At 39.3% G+C, this 21,588-nt stretch overlaps 3 protein-coding genes across 8 annotated transcripts in view; 1 reads left to right on the top strand and 2 right to left on the bottom strand.

The window, feature by feature from the left end:
• Window positions 1–204: 204 nt before the first annotated feature.
• si:dkey-202l22.6 (interferon-induced very large GTPase 1) lies at window positions 205–12,178 on the bottom strand. 2 transcript variants are annotated; one of them, XM_017708897.2, is made up of 4 exons: window positions 12,167–12,178; window positions 10,593–10,615; window positions 9,860–9,999; window positions 205–5,102 (listed from the first exon to the last, which is right to left on the bottom strand). In XM_017708897.2, exons 3-4 carry the CDS (start codon window positions 9,912–9,914, stop codon window positions 538–540), a joined length of 4,620 nt encoding a protein of 1,539 aa, XP_017564386.2. In that variant the 5' UTR covers window positions 9,915–9,999; window positions 10,593–10,615; window positions 12,167–12,178; the 3' UTR covers window positions 205–537. The 2 variants fall into 2 exon arrangements, with proteins under 2 accessions (XP_017564386.2, XP_017564387.2); XM_017708898.2 differs by lacking the exon at window positions 12,167–12,178 and having other exon boundaries at window positions 205–5,128; window positions 10,593–10,670.
• Window positions 12,179–12,590: 412 nt separating this feature from the next.
• On the top strand, window positions 12,591–15,893 carry LOC119265765. 2 transcript variants are annotated; one of them, XM_037546551.1, is made up of 5 exons: window positions 12,591–12,625; window positions 12,715–12,826; window positions 13,541–13,654; window positions 15,125–15,167; window positions 15,263–15,893. In XM_037546551.1, the coding sequence occupies exons 2-5, from the start codon at window positions 12,773–12,775 to the stop codon at window positions 15,376–15,378; spliced, it is 327 nt and encodes a 108-aa protein (XP_037402448.1). In that variant the 5' UTR covers window positions 12,591–12,625; window positions 12,715–12,772; the 3' UTR covers window positions 15,379–15,893. The 2 variants fall into 2 exon arrangements, with proteins under 2 accessions (XP_037402448.1, XP_037402447.1); XM_037546550.1 differs by having other exon boundaries at window positions 12,608–12,826.
• Window positions 15,894–16,264: 371 nt separating this feature from the next.
• The window catches only part of LOC108433984 (Down syndrome cell adhesion molecule-like protein 1 homolog), a 125,810-nt gene continuing 120,486 nt past the window's right edge, over window positions 16,265–21,588 (bottom strand). For all 4 annotated transcript variants that reach the window (XM_037546548.1, XM_017708894.2, XM_017708895.2 and 1 more), the window contains exon 33: window positions 16,265–21,117. In XM_037546548.1, coding sequence (XP_037402445.1) covers window positions 20,576–21,117 — 542 coding nt within the window. In that variant the 3' untranslated portion in view covers window positions 16,265–20,575. The remainder of the gene's footprint in view (window positions 21,118–21,588) is intronic.

Raw genomic sequence — 21,588 nt, 5'->3', positions numbered from 1 at the left:
GGCTTGTGTCTTATCTGAGCCATTTGAAATAATCCTTGCAAAAACATTGGAATTATCAATATCAATACATTACATGGGAATTCATGTATGCTGTAGCATCTAGATAGCACTTATTCACTTTGAATAAACTTACATAAAATTTGTGTATGTTTTTATTGCTGTAATAAAAATTATACCTCAGCATCAACACAGAAGAGGCGTGACTTTTTTTAAAAACTAGGAACACTCTTTATTAAAGCTTTTTCACACTTTGAAAGGTAGTTCAAGGGAGGCAGAAACACATAGAGGGTAGTTAAAAGCGACACAAAAATGGTAATTATCTGCTGCCATTAATCATTGGAAAGGCCTTAATGCCACAATATAATAGAAAGATAACAGATAACTCATTCCACTCAAGTAAATATGACTATGCATAATAAAACATATAGGACTTTGGTGATTCAGACTTAAATGACTCAGTTTATAAAGGACATAATGTTCACATACAATATATACATGTCATTTGGCTCACTACCACTCAGCAAAGATGAGGACTTCTCACTCTGTAATGTAAAAGGCTTCCTTTAGATTTCTTAATGCATCCTCTTGTGTTATTTTCTTCCAGTCTTCAGGAAGTAAAGCTGGCTCACATTGGTACACTTGAGCAAACCTTGTGTTGTATCTTTTGAGCACATATTTCCAATATGTTTCAGTGTCATCTTTCTCAGGCCTCTCAGGGGGAATGTTCCAGTCAGGGTAGATGAACTGATAGTTTTTGTAGGGTAGGGTCTGTCCACCAGTGTGTCTATTTTGGAACTGGTTCTCTCCTGCCATATCAGCAGAGCAAGTTACATGGGATAAAGTAATGGAATCTGCAACAGTGTAACACACAAGACCTTTAGGTCGATGCATCAAGGCTTCATGGACGGTATGTTCTGTTCCTCCCAAATCACACGGAGCTTTGCAGAAAGGACACTGCTTGTCACATCCTTTTATATGGCCAAAAAGAAGGTTCTGGAGCTTAGAAGATAGGTCTTGTGAGACTTCAATAACATCCTCATTTTCATTGAAATCCTGAGCAAGGGATGTTGACAGCGCAGCCACAGATTCTTTTAGGTGGTTGAAGAAGTACTCATGTTGAGGGATAATTTCAAACAGCGGTTCCTCTAAGACATCAGTAGGTACAGTTACATTTCTAAGATTTTCAAGGATGAGGCAGACTCTCTCCAGCAGCAGTCTGGCAGTGCTCTGATCCCCGCCACTTTCTTCAGATGCCAGAACAATAGCTCTTTCCATTCTCTGACAAATTTCCTGCATACGCTGCTCTCTCCGATCTTCTATCATCACTGAGCCTGACAGACGTTCCAGAATAATGTCCTCAATTCTCTTGTGACAGAATCTCTCACTGGACTGCAAGTACTCAAGAAACTTTTCAAAGCTATCCTCCAGCAAGAGATCTTTGAGAAGATGGTAGTGGAAATTCTTGGGTGAGGTATATACTTGTTTGTGGTCACATGCCAACATGTGATCCAAAATTTGTCTCTCTAAGGTGCTGTGGATAAAATCTAAGGCTGTAGGTCTGAGGCATAGAGTAATAAAGGTGTGTACAGCCTTCTGGCATTGATCCCTCTTGTGGAAATTACACAGGAAATCCAACATTTGTCTTTCTCTCATCTCGTTTAAGAATTCCTCTTTCATCTCGCTTTCTCTTTTGAGTAGATCCCGCATTTGTTGGAATGACTCTATTGCTTTGCTGGAGATGTAACCTTTAAGATCCACCTCAAATTTCGGTTTCATTGTGAATGACTCCAGTTTCAGGACCTCTAAGCCTTTGTCTACAATTGCAAGTATCTCTCTCATGTAGCTGTCAGAGTAGCCCTCTTTATGTCTTAGTTTCTCAGAGACTCTTCTATCACAGTCATCTATCAGATTGTTAGTGAACCTCTGTGCAACCTCCTTGTTATGCTTCAAGGTTCGCTTCATCTTGCTACGCAAAGCAAAATGCCCATTCTTCACTGTAAAACCCCTCAGATGTTTGCCATTTTTGAGTTTAATCCTTTGCTTTTTTAGGCCACGACTATTTAAGTTTTCTTTCAGCTGTTCAACTACACATGTATGGATGTCATGTGTCTCAAGAGGCATTATCTCAACGTTGGATAGCATGTCATTCCAAACTTTAGTAAATTCCTCTGTAAGTTGTTTGTCATCAATAGGAATGTAATTACACTTGGTGCCCTCCAAAAGAGAGCATAACTTGACCTCTAAGGCTGCTTCCAGAGCTTCCAACAAGGCTTGCATCTTAGCAGACAATTCATATCTGACTATCGCAGACTCAATCTTTGGATTCATGCCAAGGGTTACTTGTTGTTGGATGAAGTGCATTCTTTTTAGCACATTTGTTTTATATGTTTCTATAAGGGACAAATCAATATCCTCCTGTCTGAGGTGATCCCAGAGACTTGACTTAATTTTTTCACTCTCTGAGTTTATTTGCATTTCTGCATCTTCCCTTAAGATTCTGAGAATGTCTTCTGAAGTATCACGATAGTCTCCATTCTCTTTCAATTCACTTATCTTGGTATGCAGCCCTTGAACCCAGTAATCCATGATGTCCACAAGTTGCTCCTCACCTTCTATGAGTTTAGTGCAGAGACCAATGAGTGCATTGGCTACATATGTGTCCCCAAACTCAACTGCAAATTGCTGATTTTTCACAGACTCCCATACATTGCACATATGCTCCATGAATGCACCCATGCATGTTGGTTGGCATGTGGTTGCCTTCTCATGAAATACAGACAACAGGCTCTGCTTCAGCCCCAGAGCAGCATCACTAGATATCTGAGCAGTTTCTGAATAGTAGTTAGTCCACAAACCAGCCAAGTTGTGGTTGATGCATCCTTCAGTTTGAAATGCTGTTTCTGCATTATCCAAGGACTTCTCCTGAGCCACTATGTCAATTATGCAGCTCATGATCTTTGCATCTTTTGCAGGTCCTTCAGAAATAACCTGAAAGCTGGGTCTTCTTTCTGAGTCCTTAGTGCGAAGAATAACATTTACTGCAAGCTGAAGATTATTCACTGTTCCAGCCTGTCCTCCTTTTGGTAAATTCACCAATGTAATGTCACTCAACCCACTGACAAAGGTGGCGACTTCATTATCATGCATAAGGCTTCCATCTTCCTGTCTTGAATGTGGGGAGTTCAAAACCTCTGTGCTAATTAACATCAGAAATTCACAGTCCAGATTGATTCTAATATTATCAGGTAGGCTAAGAAGAAGCATGAAGGCTCCTTTGATGTGCCTTTGGCCCCATTTTGGGAAATTTACCCCAAACAAGGCAGAAAGAATCTCTGCATTTTTTGAGTTATTGAAGCCTAAGGTTGTCAAAACTCTTATTCGAGTGTACTGTGGCAGCTGTCTGTACACCTCATATAGCACACTATATACCCAGTTCAAGGGAAATACAGAGGTATCTCCATCAAAGAGCTCCAGGGGAACTCCATAGAGGAGTAGTTCAGCAGCCAAATATGGCAAGCGGAACATCTCATACAAATCATAGTTAGGGCCACGAAAATATCTCTCATAGACCAACCCCATCTCACGTAGGAAGTGCTCAAGGCCAATGCAAGGCTCCTGCTGGCATTCTCCCTCTGTATCTGACAGTTTGTCCAGCTGCATGACTTGCAGTTTTACTCTCATCCAAGATAGGAAAAAGGCTCGCTTGGTCATATCATAGGTACTGAGAGCCTCAATGAATTTTTTCATAGCTGCAGTTAAATTGTAACTCATTAATTCCTCTATAAGGCCCCCCATTTCTCTACTGGGCTCCTGGCTCTTGAGCCTGCATTCCTCCTTTTCTGCTTGACACAATCTTTTCCACAAAGTACCCTGTAGAGGCAGTTGCTCTTCTATGAACTTGCTTACTCCAGTTTCAATTCCGTTTAGAACCCCTTCAACCTCACTAAATGCTATTTGACAGATTTGATCTTCATCAACCTTTATATTGAGGTCACTGGCCATACCAGCAGTGGCGACAAGGTTTGTAGTATGCAGATGTGGAATCAGTATATTTAGTGCAGCTCTCAACTTCTCAGCGAGTGTCTCTTCATTGTCATTTGGTCCATTAATTATGGATTCTTGAGGCAGCTCTAGATCTTTCATCAAAAGATGTTTCATCTTTACATTTCCATTCTCTTGACTATCTTCCTCCGTTTCGATTGAGCAGTCAATTAGAATCATGTGGCTTGCATTATCCCTCCATGAAGAAAGAAGTTTTTTCTCTTTCATCCCAAAATTACCACAGAATACTATAAGAACTGCAGAGGCATAGCATAGAAGACTAACTTGTTTATCATAGTCAGCTGCATCTCCTCTGAGATTGGCCATTAATACAGGCTGTGGGAAGTTGGTGTTACAGTGATCTACTGGAGACAAATTCCAGCTCACCTCCACCAGGCCATCCGAGAGAACTCGTGGAAGCTGCCCTCCATCCGTGTCACGATTTATAAAGCATTTGTTTGACTCATGTGGGCCCCCAAGTACACTGTTCAGTACTCCTGACTTTGAGATGCTGCAATGACCTAACCTCACAGCTGAGAGAAGTGGCATCCTGGAGCTGGCCATGTTTTTCATGATACTGCTTCTAGACCCGTCCAGAGAATGTAACTTCCACCTGCCTAAAACACTTCTAAAAGGACAAAGTATAAAAGTTCCTTTTTTCTCTGGATAAACTGGTGGTAAGTACAGAGGCACAGCAAAGTTGCACTGCACCATTCTGTAAGTGATCTCCTGCTGTAGGAAGCTGTTTGTAGTCATGTAAACAGCAGCAACCAAGTCCAGAGGGTTGATGGCACATTGTGAATTCTCATTCATCTCAGGTGGTCTTGCCACGGCATAGGCTCCTGCTACTACCTCACAAGAGGAGCTACGAGCTTGTGGGTGATATAGCCAGAGTCGCCTGAGGAATGCATTTGAAAGTTCTGTTGGGTTTTGAGGAAACTTGTCTTCTAGGCAGGAGGAACTTATGTATAGCATAGATGTGAGGTCAATTGGTGTCACTTTTTGCCTGTGTAGGTCCAGCAATTGCAGGAAAATTTGTTTGTCTCTGTCAGTCTCAGACACTGAAATAAAGGTATACTGAATTAGCCTAAAAACAAAACAAAAAAAAACTGCTATTGGTTTACTTAGGTCATTTTTTCAAATTTAGTACATTAGTACAGTAGCTATATTTAAAGTTGATTTTGTTCTGGATTACAAATAGATGCTAAAATATGCAATTTGACTCCAGATATATAAAAAATGGAAACAATGCTGGTTATTCAAACAATATCTTCTTTACTCATGCAACAAATTGTTCATCTTTTGGATTGTATTTGTGGACTACAGTTGTAAATAGTCCCAAAATTCACAAAGGGAGACTGAGTGACTGGGCCCTTATAGGATGGGTGAACTTTCTCATATTCTCCTTCTTAGCAACTGTTACGACATCAACTCATTCTGCACTTAACCAACTGCTTTGTGCCTGGTGATGGAAAGCGTGATACTGACACCACTATACTTCATATATACAGGAATAATGAAGAAATTTTGATTTGTACCATACTTTGCACTTTGAATTGTGGCCAAAATAATTTTATCATGATCTCATCTGAGATAAAAGAATTCTCCACGTCTTAACTGGGTCTGTACCTCTTTTCTCGGACTCTGAGATTTGAAGGGTGGAGGCTTTTTTCTAGTCTTTGACTGGTGTGATGCAGCTTCCACTTCATAGTAATATGAAGCAAGCAGTGTTAAGAAGGAAATCCAAACACTTGGGAAGTCTTTAACCTTTCATTAAATTTGTTCTTTCCACAGATGCTCTTAGCCACTTACAAAACCTAATGGAACAGGTGTGGCAAAACACTTAGAAAAGTGAAATCGTTTAATCTAAACTGCTTTAGATTTACCGCTTTAGAACCCAATCCTTCTGGGTTGCGGAGGGGCTGGAGTCTATCCCAGTGATCACTGGGCGGAAGGCAGGAAATACCCTGGACAGGCAGCTCCTCTGTCAGCATCATGGTAGGTGCGCTGTCTCTCTCTCGCCTTTGATGGCAGTTCCAACCTTTGTGCAACCTTTTTATATGCTGGATATGCAAGTTAAGCCATCGTGCTGCCAGCATGCTTATTCACGTTCTTCAGCCTCCATCTACCTGGGATAGCCTCCTGACTAACAGCACCTGCCCAAACCACTGTTGGGGGCTGTGGTGAACACTGCTAGGTCACCATTGTAGCATGGTAGGATGTGAACCATTCCATTCTCACCAAGCCTCAGCTGGGCTCTGCTGTCATGCCATCTCTTCTGCTAGCTATTTTGCTGTATTCTTTTTCATTATTTTCTCTTTCACTGTTTCTCTTCTTCTCTGTTCACTGCTATGTTCATTAAAGCACTGCATTTCCTGCCACTTGGCGTTGGTCTCCCTCTTCTGACGCCACTGTGGCCACTTCTATAGCCAAATGTTTACCCTTACGTAACCCTCACTATCTTACCCAAGTGTGGCACACAATAACACAATCAACACACCACATTCAAACCAACTAAACAACAATAATAACAGCAACAATTGTCTCTTTCATGGAGGAAGGGGGCGGAGCACACAGTGCAGCTGTGAATACTCAGAAAACGATATTGCGAATGAGGAAGAGTGGTGTTTAGCTAGGTATTGTCTAAAAATTAAGGACTTCTGACTACAGCCGAAGGAAAAGAAAGACTAGGCATTGCAAAAAGCTCACAACTGGACGGGGATGTTAAAGCAGCAAGTCTTCAATTTATCACCATTCTTAGATCTCAAGCATGTGGGTGTGAATAAAGGTGCAGAATAGTGTGAAGTGTAGGGTTTAAAGCCTTAAATGCAAGAGTCAAGTATCTTTGTATCTGATTTTTGTGACTACAGCTAGCCAGTAAAGTGAGCTCTGAGTCAGAGAGATGGGAGGTTATGGAATGAATGAAAGAGTACCATTCAGAAATGACATATAAGGGAAGAGAAGTGCAATAATCATGTCTGTAATGGTTTTGTATTCTTCTGATTTGGTGAAATAGCAACCTGTAGTAGCTAGTGATGGCTATTTGTGACTGTGAAAATGAAACTCGTTGGTCTTGTCAAGATTATGGATCTCAGTCCATAATCAGTTATGGATCAAAGTCTCCATCAGAGACTTTGAAAAGTCAGCCATATCACTTTAGTGAGGTGTAGGAGACGTCTAGCTGGATGCCATCAGCATAGCAACAGTAAGGTGAGCTCATCACTGATCCTAATGATTGTATAGCTATATAGGTATTAGGTATAGCTACCTAACAAAGGTAGTCAAAGAGCTGATCACTGGAGGACTCTGATAGTGAGGCTGTGGGGAGTTAAGAGGACCACAGAATCGATCCTGAAGATCAGAGAAAGCTGCACTGCTGATGCCTAAGTTTGAAAGCACTGAAATAAGCATTTGATGGCTCACAGTGTCAAAGACAGTGAACAAGTAAAGGAAGATGAGGACCGAGGATCAAGCCTCTATGGAAAGCTTGTGTGATTGTCAGAAGGGGAATTCTCAGTTCAGCTTGTTCTATTGTGTTCTCTTGGTCTTTGTGGGTTTCCTCTGGGTGCTCTGTGTTCCTCCCACAGTCCAAAGACATACAGGCCAACTGGACAAGCTAAATTGCCCTAAGGTGTGAATGTACAGTGCCCTCCATAATTATTGGCACCCCTGGTTAAGATGTGTCAAAAGCCTTAAAATAAATTCAGTTTTTATTGTGGAAACATACTGTCACACTGAAAATTGTAGAAAAATGTAACCTTTAACTCAAGTAGAGTTTTAGGGGGAAATCCCTGACTAAGAAATAATTTTTCTTCATAAAGTCACCTGTTCCACAATTATTGGCACCCCTAACAATTCTTAGGAAATAAATGTAATTAAAGAATTTCTGTCACTTCTACAGTAGTTTACGAAGTTAATCAAAGTATGTAGGAACATTTAATTAGCAATTCACAACTTCCTGTTTCCCTGGGGTATAATTATGACGTGACACAGAGGCCATTTCTCTTCAACATGGGAAAGACAAAGGAACATAGCATTCAAGTAAGGCAGATGTGTGTTGACCTTCACAGGTCAGGCAATGGCTACAAGAAAATAGCCACTCACCTACACCTGTCCGTATCTACTGTCAGAGGAATTATTAAGAAGTTTAAAACAACTGGAACAGTGGTAAACAAGTCTGGACGAGGACGCAAGTTTGTTTTGCCACCACGCACAGTGAGGAGGATGATAAGAGAAATAAAAAGTTCTCCAAAGCTCACTGTTACGGAACTGCAACAAATGGTAGCATCTTGGGGTCACGAAGTCTCCAAAACAACCATCAGATGCTATCTACACGCCAACAAGCTGTTTGGGAGGCATGCACGGAAAAAACCTTTTCTCACTCACAATCATAAACGTAAACGTTTGGAGTTTGCTAAGCAGTACTGGGACTTCAACTGGGACCGTGTGCTTTGGTCAGATGAAACAAAGATAGAGCTTTTTGGCAACAAATGCTGTAAGTGGGTCTGGCGTAACACAAGAGCTGAGTATGCAGAAAAGCACCTCATGCCCACTGTGAAATACGGGGGAGGATCAGTGATGCTGTGGGCCTGCTTTTCTTCCAAAGGCCCAGGGAACCTTGTTAGGGTGCATGGCATCATGAATGCTTTGAAATACCAGGACATTTTAAAACAAAATCTGGTGGCTTCTGCCCGAAAGCTGAAGATGGGTCGTCACTGGGTCTTTCAGCAAGATAATGACCCTAAACATATGGCAAGATCTACACAGAAATGGTTGACCACACACAGAATCAAGCTCCTCCCATGGCCATCTCAGTCCCCAGACCTTAACCCCATTGAAAACCTGTGGGGTGAGCTGAAGAGGAGAGTGCAGAGGAGAGGACCCAGGTCGCTGGATGATTTAGAGAGATTGTGCAAAGAGGAATGGTCGAAGATACCTCTTTCTGTGTTCTCCCATCTTGTGAAACATTATAGGAGAAGATTAGGTGCTGTTTTGTTGGCAAAGAGGGGTTGTACAAAGTATTAACATCAGGGGTGCTAATAATTGTGGCACACATTATTTGATGTTAAACAATTATTTCTTAATGTGGGATTTTTTTCCTACTGAATAAATGCACTTGAGATAAAGGTTGGATTTTGCTCTTTTTTCCATCGTGGTCCTATATTATTTAAAAAAACCCTCAATTTATTAGAAGCTAAAGAACACATCTTAACCAGGGGTGCCAATAATTATGGAGGGCACTGTATGTCTGTGTGCCCCGCAATGGATTGGCGACTTGTCCGGGTGTCTGCCCTCACCCAATGACCACTGGGATAGGCTCCAGCCCCCACCCTACCCCCAGCCCAATAGGATAAAATGTTCCATGGTTCAGACTCTTCCCCTTCTTGCTCAATTTCACAATCTGACCAAACCTTTTTTTTGGCAATTAATTTTATGTTAATAGATATTTATGTAGAAGATATGCCCAAATAATATACAACTGTGTCCAATGTATAATTTTGATTTTTAAAAATTTAATCTTGTAGTGCAGAGGGGTTTGAATACTTAAATGCCTGTAAAACCAGCATATTTCAGTTTTTCATTTTATTTTTAAAACAAACAAATTAGACAAACAATTTTTTGTTGAAATGTTTGTCAGAGTATATGCGTATGGGGAAAATATGTGTATCATTTGTAATCCAGAAAGTGTTGATAAAAGGGGTTGAATGCTTTTTCAAGTTATTGTATGAGTACAAATATACATATATGAAGCTTTATGAGGACATGGGTCTTCCTATGGTAATAGTAACAAATAACAACAGATCTGTATGTTGCTTACCTATCTCTGTAGTCTTGGTCCCCTTTTCAGGGGGTCTCTGGCGATGCAGGGACATGGTGATGGTATGTTTGTTTCCCCCTATGTGTTGTATTTCAGAGATTGTACAGCATGACCTCCATGTAAACTCTTTGCCCCTGTCCCTAGTTTTTCAGACAAATTTTGATTTAATTCAACAGTAGTCATGGAAAAAAGAATGATCTAATTTCTTAGAAATATTTTGATCAACATACATCCAACTGTCCTGACTAACACAACACAAAATAAAATATTAAAAGTTGCAAGTTACATAACCCACAGATGTATGATCTCAACCTATAAATTAAATGAATTTATTCTTCTTGTTCTACTGCTACAATTATTAGTACCACTAATAATAACAGAAATAAAAGTTTCCTTAAAATGAACATTAGTACAATTCGTCGAAATTTATCTTACACTTGCACTCTGCCATTGCTATGGTAGAACAACAGCTATTATGCCAAAGCAGAAAAATCATAGAGTAAAAACATGTGTCCTGAACGTGCAGCATCTCTATGTTTTATGTTTTTTATGTATTAGTTAGGCTCATGACATTCCAAACAAATGGGAAAGTTAATTAGCTCATAAAGTTAACTTCTCAGCAAATTCAAACCCTCACACACAATATCAATAGCTTCAGATAGACCATGCAAAACATGCCTAACATGTCTACAGCAAATACAGAAAGAAGTTGTTTTCTTGATTAAATTCTTACCTCTATGGGCTGCTGAATGTCGGCTGTACCAGAGTTAAGTGAAATGAAGTTAGAAGTGCACATGGACTTACATGGCTGTACCTTATATGTCTGCCTTACTCATTATGCATACATGTTTGTTCAGCCCTATCACATGCACAAAAGCCTGAGGACACACCCCATGCAGCATTGAAAAGTAGGAAACAAATGAGAACATGAAAAAAGTGACATGAAAATCTCTGGAATTATGGAACTAATAAAAATAACTGTAGTAAGCTAATAATTATGGGACAGTTGATATTATGCAGTATTTTGTTCATTATGAATCTTGTCACTCAGTATAGAAGGTTTTGAAACTAAGAACAATATTCAGAAATGCTTGACGTCAAATACAGAGTTTGTTAAAAAATAAAAATTGGACATGTATTTTCACTGTAAGCTTTCCATCAACCCTGTGAACTGGCGAAACTTAAAAGTTAATGATCAACAATACCAATTAATTTTGAGGGAGATACACCTTACATCTTTTTCAGTTTGACCCTGAGTCATGGACAGTGTGTTATCTTTTTGAACAAAAGCGCTATAAAAACAAATCAGCAAACAGTTTCACAAAACTGGCTCTAGTAAATACGTCATGCCTCATTTATCTCTAACCCTCAATGAATGATCTTAGTCAGATAGGTAGAGAGAAGATTCTGAACATGCTCTGCCTGATAACTGATAACACCTCCTATGTCTTACAAAGAAAGAGAGAGACTGCATGTGCTCGATGAGCATTTTAGCTTTTAGATCTGGTATTTGTACTACAAAACCATAGTGGTTGTAAAATTGTATTTTGTACAATTTTCCAGCAATTGTGGCAAAATAGCAATACTATTATTAGGCAACATAGATCCTAAAAATTAAATCCTAATGTCAGTACATACTGATCAATGCACAACTGATCAGGACTATATCATGTCCTAAGATATTCAGGCCTGTGTAACAGAGGCCTCAGCACATTTGTGTGCGTTCATATGGTTAGCTGTAACTCATAGTGACAATGTTATCCGATCATCACCTTATCTGTTGTTTAGGCTCCATGTACCCATATATCATAAATGTCCTTGGGGGCACTTGTCCACCTCTCTATTTTATTCAATCCTCTCTCTATTGTCTTGTCTGCCATTTGTGTGTATATTAACTCTGCTATTCTGATCAATAAACGGGAAAAGCCTTCTGAGCACAGACCTATTCTCTGTGGTCATTTGCGTTTCTCCCAGCCGGCTGAAGGCTCAGGAGGACGGAGGGCTTCTGGCAAAGTTTAAAGCTTTGGTATTGAGGTCAAACCATAGAACCTAAAACCATCATCAAACGGTTCCAACAATAAAGTCTTGTCAGAAATGTGGCTTCAAATGACAGACAATTTGCTACAATGTCCCATAATGACAGCCATAATGACATGTCTGAATAACAATGGTCATGATACTCCAAATGAGTCTAATCCATTTTGGCTCAGTGACTGTCTGAAGAAGAGTCAGTGTAAGACACAGTTAAAGAGTGGCTGAACTATCTGGTCTTCTATCTAATAAAAGTTGCCTATAATAAAAGAGTACACAGTATTCTTTTGCCATTAATCAAAGCCACAGGACATCACTCTACCTTTACATCACTTCTTCCTCCAGCATTTCCCTTATCTGGTTAGTAAGAGTAGGGCCAATCCATTCTTGTTTGTACCATGCTAATTCCAGCCGCACACACCAGGACAAACACTGGTCTGAGATGAGCTAAAACCTTTCCCTACTTTAACTGACAGCTAATATCCCCCAAATACTTCTCAGTACACAATGGGATTCAAAACTGAATGATTTTAAAAGCCATGGAATTTAGACTGTGGTCAAACTGAATGAACACTGTATGCTCAGAATGCTAAAACATTACTTGGAGGGATAAATGTGTAGAGGAAAAGATTACATGCTTCCTATTTTTGTACTGCAAAGCTCTTTAATTGACTTAGTGCCGCCTTGTAACTATGTGTGGATAAGGTAGAGAGCAGGCATTTGTGCGCATGGACAGTGAGTGTGGAGGGTGACAGAAATGCACTGCTAAATTCATTATTTGTGAGAGTCATTGCAGTAATTCAGGTGTGTCTTGCTCTGTTTAGTGACTGGATTTACAGGAGGACGATTCGAAGCAGAAAACCAGCAAAAAGAATTTTGAAGATGTTGGTTTCAATGTTAACAGCTCTCTACATGATGATGAGACTAGCTGAACAGGTAAGATCCCTCACATAGTCATGATAATGATAGGTTATAGCTGTAAAATAGTGGTCAGGTGGAAAAACTGGCAATAACTGATTTGTTTAAGCATGATCTGACAACATTGATGGATAAATGTGATCTACTTAGAGAATGTACATTAAAGATATGAGTAAAAATCACTTGGACAAGAAGCAAAGAGGTCATTAAGTTTTCTATGTCTGGAGGATTAGCACATTTTTTACATTTTGAAACAAGGAGTCATGGGTTTTATTAATTCTTAGGTTATATGTTGATTAAGCAGTCAAAATTGACCCTCAGCTAATATAGATATTAGGGTGCATTACACTTCTAACTGAAGATTTAATGATCTTAACAATCAATCAGCAAATTAAGCTGTAGGAGCCAGATCAATTACTATAGGATGGGTTTGGACACGACTGTTTATTCTGTAGAGAGTAATTTGATTCAGGAAGGACAAGATGGAGGCTGGCTAATTACAGTTTAGCATGTTTGAGCATGAAATGGCCTAACCCAAGGTGGGGGTGGAACAGGCCAAAAGAGACTAAATTTGAGCTCACAGACATGCTTATATGCTTAAAACACACACACACACACACACACACACACACACACACACACACACACACACACACACACACACACACACACACACACACACACACACATATGCACAGTGAAACTGTTCTTCTGTGTGCCTTTGTGTTTCAGCTAGGTGTCAGGTGTGTTCGACAGCAGGATGCTTTGCCCTACATGGTGTCTCAGCCACTACCCTGGCAGGTTCATTATGTCTCCCACAGCCGAAGAGGAAGCAAAGCAGAAGAGGTCAGTGGCTGTTTAACCAAACTTACAGCCTCTACAGCTTGACCCCACTCTCCCGCATTTATACATGTATATACTTATTTCTACTGTATTCCTCCCAAGGAGCAGCCTATTTACATATTCAAAAAACATTGTAGCATATCAAAGCTACATTTATTTTATATTACATTGTTTATTTGTTTAACAATGTACTTTACTGATCTTCAGATCTTTGTGCATATCTTAGGTAGCTGTTTTTTAGGTAGCTGTTTTTCCACATTCCTTTTCCCCGTCATGACATGACTGGCATGTGATCAAAATCTCACACGTCATTAGCTGTCCTGCGGTTACTCCTGACTTGCGCAAGTACCATGGATTGTCGGATGCAGCAAGGCGACATTTAAGCACCTTATCTCCGTTTATCTCACACACATACAGAGAGTCAGACACACACACCCTCCCCCTTTTGTCTCTAATTCAGATTAAACTCAGGACAATGTTCAGGTTTCAGTAATCTGGTGAAGAGGGATTTGATGTGCGTCTTAATGGGGTTTCAAGTTACCAAAGCATATCAGTATTATTTTTATGAAATCATGAGATCTGAAAGATCTGGATCTGACCAGAAACCACACTGCATAGTTGTGATGTCATTGTCAGTGGCATTTTAAGTATTTGAGAGAAACATCATTCACCTGCATAACCCCACTCTAGCACATTCTAACTGACATTCCAGTTATGATTCAGACTCAAATGTGATAAGAGGGCATATGTGATAGACATCAGTCTTTAACTGTTGTGTAGTACACGCACTGCAGACTTTTTCAAAGGCATGGTTACATTTCAAGTGCACACAAAGAGTTAAGAACAACTACTCCTTTTTAAAGAAAATGTTTTTATGTTCACTGTATGTATATTTACAAAATATGTCTCTACAAATTACAAAGTAGTTCGGTGTCTGTGTAGTTCTGTGTAGTATTTGTTTTAAAATCTGGTAACACTCTTTTGAGGTGTCCAATGTTTTATACATTAATCAGGTAAATGTAAGGTACTAGGAAAATTCTCTGTGTAATGGGACTGCAAGTTCCAACAGTCTAAATAAATGACAGCCCCAAAAAGCATGTGTAAGAACATGCATGATTTGGAGTAACAGGATACAGAACAAACTCATTGTAGTAGATAGCTTCACTACTGAAAATGAATTTGATTTGGCAAAAAAAAAACAAAAACAAAAACAAACACAAAAAAAATTACTATTGCTACCATTGCCTTAGAACTGTGTCATTTTACCCAAAATGATACATGCAAAGACCTTGGGAAATACACAAAACACACACACACACACACACACACACACATATATACATATATATATATATATATATATATATATATATATATGTATATGTATATGTATATGCACATTTTTTGTATGCCTTTATTTATTTTATTACTGAGAAACTGAGTCTAATATCGCTTATGTCTGTTATGTTGCAGCATGAAGGCCAGAGAAGAAACAGCTTGGGTGTGTATAGAAAAAGTAAGTATTAAAGAAATGAACTATTGATGCTGAGCTTTGTTTAATTTTTGCTTAATTTTTTTTTTCTGTTGTGTGCCTAACCTTTCCATCTGCAGATTCAACTTCCAGCAATGGACAACCAGTCCAAGCTAGATGTGCAGACAAGGCAGCCACCACTATTCAGCACCAGTACAGGAAGTACCAGCAGAAGAAGCATAAGCAGACAAAATAAAGGAGCAGCAGCCAGACCAAAATGACCAGATACACACTTGCTCTCTGATATAAGGCCATTTTGCCCCTCTAAGAGGGTGTACAAAACTGGCTCTAGAGCAGAAACAATGGGCAACTTCCACTGGCATCTACAGTTCCACATTCTCTGATCTATATCCTTCTAATGTAGGCCTACGGGCAGGTACGTGAGGACTGAGTGTTACAACTAGCTAAAAGCATTCATCATTTATCATAACAGTGAAACAAATTCCACAGAGACAGTAAAATATGTTCATTGGTCTATCATGAGAAACAATCAATCAACAAAAAGCAAAGAAACAAAAGCAGGATTTTTTTTTCTTTATTTATGCCATGTTCGTGTTATGTGTTTTGGCATTTTGCAGATATGTGCCTGGTATATGAGTGAGCGTGCTGAAAGAATATTTACTATTACTATTGAATAAAGTTAATGTAATGTGATTTTACAGACAAATTGCCGTGGCTGTAACATTCATTAAATGTTTCACCAAAATCTAAGCCTAAACACTGTCTGAGTTATAGCAAAGCTACATTCTTCCCTGTATCGCCTATTAGGGAAATGGCCTCAGTAACCAGCAATGGTTGGCTGTTTTCACAAAACAAATAGTCTGCAAGACCATCCACCCATTTAGCTGGTAATCCTATTTCTAATTGTTTTTGTGGCCAGAATGATAAAAACACTCTAAAGAGCTTCCTTAAGTTTACAGTATTATCTAATACACTGTCATGTATGAATACCACTTGCCAGGTTCTACTATATAAAAGTTGTTAAAGATTGAGCTATAAGCATGATAAATTTATGATGTATTATATCAGTCCATAATCACAACCCCAGAAAAATAAAATAATACAAAAGGCCAGACCACAAGTCATAGAAAGATAGCTTTATTGCACAAGGTGTCGGAGTACTCTTTTTCTGTTTTTGTTTTGTTTCTTAGAAAAAAAAAAACGTATAGTTAAACACAAGCAATTGCAAATTGAAGCAACTCTTCCATAAAAGTTTATGAATCCCCTCTGCATTTTTTAAAACTTTTTTCCCTTTTAATTATTTGTATTTCCTTTCCCTTATCTTTTAATAATCAGCAAAATATTCAGAGCATGCAATGCCATTTTTCTTCAAGATAACTAAAAAAAAACCAAACAAAAAAAACCAAACAAAAAAAACAATTAAAAAAATCCAACAACATAAATTACCATGATCAACAAAGTAAACCAAAACAAACAAAAAAGTAAAAATGAAAATAATAAATACAATAATAATAAAAAATAATAATAATAAATTAAATGCCAGACATGTTATCTTCTGGGATCTTGTGTCCCTTGTTCAAAAGTTACATGTGTAAGGTGTTTTTGTTAGATTTTATATATTTTTATTATTTTTAATCCCCTCACATTTAAAGTTATACCTTTAATCAGACATTTTAATTGTGCCCTGGTTTCTTCTGGAGATGTCGAAAATAGTAATTATTTATACAAAACACTTTGTTATATACAAGTCATTATTTGCAGATTAGAAATTATGCTGACAGGAGGGGCCCAGGTAAAGCAGGAAATCTGATTGGTTAAGGAAGTGGGGCAAACTGGATAAATGTGGGTGGGCAAACAGGGTGGATGGTGATGGAGTTTGATTCCTGACTCCGCCCAATATTGACACAGCTTCTCCTGTGACTGGTTGGAGCTAAGGGGTCCCTGATTTTGACTGACTAAACAGACCTGCCCCGTTGCGTAACAACTGCATTTCATATAAACAATCATTATAAAGAAAAACATTACAAACCACAAGGGGATACATCTACAACCATAAATATTAAAATGAAAAGCAAAAATTTATATCAATCCATTGTCTATTGAACATAACACACGGGGGGCTTTCCAGTGAGGTGAATATTTCAGTGTTCATGACATATCAGAACGAGTATGAATACTGTATGGCCGCAGAGACAATGGCACAGTCTTAATGAAACCTGCTCATGAGTCTATGCACTGGGCTTACTTCTGACTTTTGAAAGACATAATAAACCCAGTTGGTGGTTTTCTGTTCTTTAGCAACAATGAGAGGAACACTTTAAGCAGAATGATAACTTGGTGAGGTTTTAGAGGTACCAAAACCGTGTACACCCTTGGGCAATCTTGGGGTTCAGCTTTGCTCGCACAGCACTGGCTACACCATAAGTAAGTCTTCAATCTTCTTTTCAGTTAATCAAGTAAGTCAATGTCTTCTGTTACATTAGTTTGCAGTGGTTGTGTGTTGTGTTTGGATTCTGTTAATTTAGTTCAGCTACATATTGAAATAATCTTAAAATGCAAAATGTCTTGGTATTCTTAGCTTTAAACAGATTTCCCCTGTGTGAACCGCAAATATCTATTATTATTATTAATAGTTAGTATAGCTAATAGATATTTACGGTGTGTCATGAAGGCATGTGGTGTGTAGGGTGAGAATAGATGTTAACAAAACCAGCAATAAAAAGAGCGTGAGTCCCACTATTTTAGATTGTTTCTAATCTAGTATACACTGGGCACATATAATGACTGGGTAGCAGTAATGAGTCACACTGTGAATGAATCCAGAGGAAACACAAGATGTAACCTTGTCTCTGTAACATCTTTGAGTTGCAGTATTTATAGCTCTGCTAATATATCCAAAAAATGAAATTATGCTTCTCACAACTTTATCACTGGCCTTTGTGGCAACACTGTGACAATTAACTACATGTTGCTGTGTTTGTGCACCTACACAGGCATACTGGTGTATACCATCTAGGTGATTCTATGTATTCACTGAGCCTTCATTCTGATTCCTGAATATCAGACTTACTGAGCAGCACTAAAGCTTCTGATCACTCTGACCCCAAAATGAACCCCCAGTATCTTGAAACATTTCTCCTGTTTATCTTTCTATTCATCATGTTCTTTACCATTTGGGTTTGACATTTGTTACCCGTTTATCTCTCCATTCCATCTCTTAATCTACCCTCTTGTTTTTCTCTCATTCTGCTGCTCCTCCCACTGAGCGATTGTCTTCAAATCTTTTTTTAAAATATAATTTTTCTTTACTCAATTAGATATGGCATTATATCTCTGTTTTCACCACTTATATATTTGCTATATCTTTAGATAGAAATATATATATATGTATATATATTTGTATATATTTTGGCAAGAAACACTGTAATATATTTTATTTTTTTCTCTTTTATATTGCAGGAGCCCTGATGTAGTGTTTTGTCCATTGAAGTCAGTGAGAAGTTGGTTCATTTTTAGAAGTTTATATGTGGGGCTTGGCTTTGGGAATCAAGTAGATGAAGGAGAAGGATACCAGATGAGAAAGATATACATTAAATACGTCCCTTACTTGTATAAGGAGGAATTTTTGGAGGACGAGAGAGACCAGTGTTATTTCTCCTTCTCTTGCCTCCACTTTTCCTTATCCCCTGCGCTTTTTATTTTCACCCCACCATGCTACCTAAAGCTAGTGTTTGTATCACTGCAGAATAACATGGGCCAACACAGCCCTCTGGTGGGAAAAGAAAGCAAAGTTTAAAGAAAAAAATTATTAACAAATGCAGAAAAGCTACTTAGCAACAGCAGATATCTTGCCAGCTCCCTCTCCACATCTTTCTATCTGTCTCTGTTCTTCCCTATGTCTCTACTTAATATGAGCATATCCTCTCTCTTTCTTCACTTGTTGACAGGTCTGCACTCTGTCCATCTGGGAGAGGCTGTTAGGTATTCACAGTGAGGATGAGGGGGGTAGTGAGGGGAAAGAAGGAGAGGAATGAAGGTTTTATGGTATCAAGCACAGACAGATAAGCTAACAAACATTAAAAGGAATGCCTTTTTCATATTTTTAAGGAAAGCATAAGATGGAGGGGGCTAGGAGGAGGAGATAGAAGGTCTGTCCACTTCTTCAATGCACACTGGTTTTCATACGCTCTCAAATGGGTCTGCCTTTTTCTCTACAGCTTAATTGGAAATTGTGCAACTCACAACTGAAGCAGGGCAGAATACAGGTGAAGGCCGTTCACATGCCACAGCTCTGACCGTCTTCTCTCTTCTCTCTCAATCAAAGATCAGGCCTGAATGTGAGGTTCCTCTGATGTTGTGTGCTGAACACATGTGTACATATATATTTACATATATAAACACACATGCACACACAGACACACACACACACAGATACACAGACACACACATGCGTAGGCTTGAGAAAGCTCAGTGCATTCACTCCCTCCTCCTTAGTGCACAATTTAAAAAATTAAAAAAATAAAACATCCAAAAGAAAACATGGAAAAAAAAAATACAGTTTCCATCCATCCTCTGTGAAATAGCTCCAGACATTTTTTTCTTTTTTTCCTGTTTGTTTACAAAATAGTCAATAACACTTTATACTGTGTCATCAATTGCATGAAAAAATCTCAAGTACTCAATGTTCTGTTGGCTTATGCCACAGTCATTGAATTGTTTATCTGAGTCCAAACCAGTTTGGCCAGGGAGGGGCAAAAAGGTAGACACCAGGGTTAATTCGTTTATGCATAAGCACTTTCCGAGGCAATGCGTATGGTTTTGCTTTTGCAACAGGCGTAAAAAGAAACACTCAACAGCCTAAAAAACATCTAGACAGGTTAATGTGAAACAATATATTTTTGATTATACAACCTTTGAGCTTTCTTATGTCAAAAAGTGAAATTAACAAGTGCACATGGAAAGTAGTTCGTGCATAAGGTCCGAGGTGTCTTTAAAAGAGAAAGAAAAAGGAGTGAGAGAGAGAGAGGGAGAGAGAGTGAGTGAGAGAGAGAGAGAGAGAGAGAGAGAGAGAGAGAGAGAGAGAGAAATAGAAAGAGACCCCTCTGGTGGATGCATAACAAAAGGTTTGGCATGTTAAAACTCAAAATTAAAAGGCCTAAAAAAGAAATGGTTAATGAAAAAGAGAGGATTGTAAAAAAGAACATAAAACATGGATAAAAAAATGAAAAAGGAAGGGTATGGAGAAATAGATAGAGACAGGCAAAAGAGAGAGAGACAGAGAGAGACAGAAAAAAGAGAAAGAGACCCCTGTGGTGGACAAGCCCAGACAGTACAGAGTTTAGCCCCTACCCTATGCCAGGCAGGCTCCAGATGCCAATCAACATGTGTGGTTATATGTGTAATTTATGTGTGGAGGGGAGAAAGCAAAGGGGCTACACCAGTGTGTAGGACTTTGAATATGCCCCAGCACTCTGCTTCTGCAGTCTGCCCAAGCCAGATGAGCTGCTCTCCAGCAGAGAGTCTCTGGAGCCCCCAACCTTGGAGCTTCCAGCCATGCCACTTCCCCCTGTGGAGCCAGTGCTGGCAACAGCACTTGCTGCAGCAGCTGCTGCACCAGTGCTTTGGCCAGCTGAGGAGGTGGACGAGGAACTGGGCATGGTAAGAGTCCTTTGGGGCAACGTGGCAGTGCCCGAGCTGATGCTGGAGCCACCTGTGGTGGTGCTTGAGGCTGGGCCTGAAGCCCCTGAAGCACCCGAGCTGGTCAGGCTACTCAAACCACCATGGCCCAGCGTCAGGGATGGCTGTTTGGACGGGTCTAATGTCATGTGCCGGCCCTGTGTGTGGTAGGCCCGTGCCGCTAAGCCTCGAATGGAGGCCTCTCGTGGTGGCACCACAGGACATGGGTCGTGGAGCTCAGCCTGCTTACGGAAGAAAGGGTCCGTCTTCATATACAGGGGGAGGTTACAGTACTCACCTGCAGAAAGAAATAAGTGTTAAAGGAAAGAACAATACAGCCACTTAAGAACTAACCAGTGATTATCCAAAGCATTACAAGCTTTACAGAGCCATCAACTTTTCAAAATTGCACCATCATATTCTTTATCTGGGTGGAGTCCAGACAGATCCAGACTGATTCGGTGAAAAAACCAAAGGTCCACATTACTTACTCTTCTCTTAAAACTGACCTCTTAAAACTGATTTGCATATATATAGTTGACTGTTTTTTGTTCTGTTTAAATAGGCTTTCAGCATGACCACAGCATGTCTCAATTTTTTTTCTACCTGCAAGTTTAGTTCCTCATGAACAGGCTGTGTAGTCTCTCAATTCATACTCCAGGCATGCTTCTCCAATAAATAATTTCAGAACATCAGACAATGTTTGTGTGACAAAGTTTTGTTATACAAAAAATCTGTTTTGATTAAATGATTTAGCAATAAAAATATA

Source organism: Pygocentrus nattereri, chromosome 17, assembly GCF_015220715.1.
Source record: "Pygocentrus nattereri isolate fPygNat1 chromosome 17, fPygNat1.pri, whole genome shotgun sequence".
Taxonomy (NCBI): Eukaryota; Metazoa; Chordata; class Actinopteri; order Characiformes; family Serrasalmidae; genus Pygocentrus; species Pygocentrus nattereri.
The sequence above is the reverse complement of the archived record's forward strand: the minus strand, read 5'-3'. Positions and strand labels throughout refer to the sequence as shown.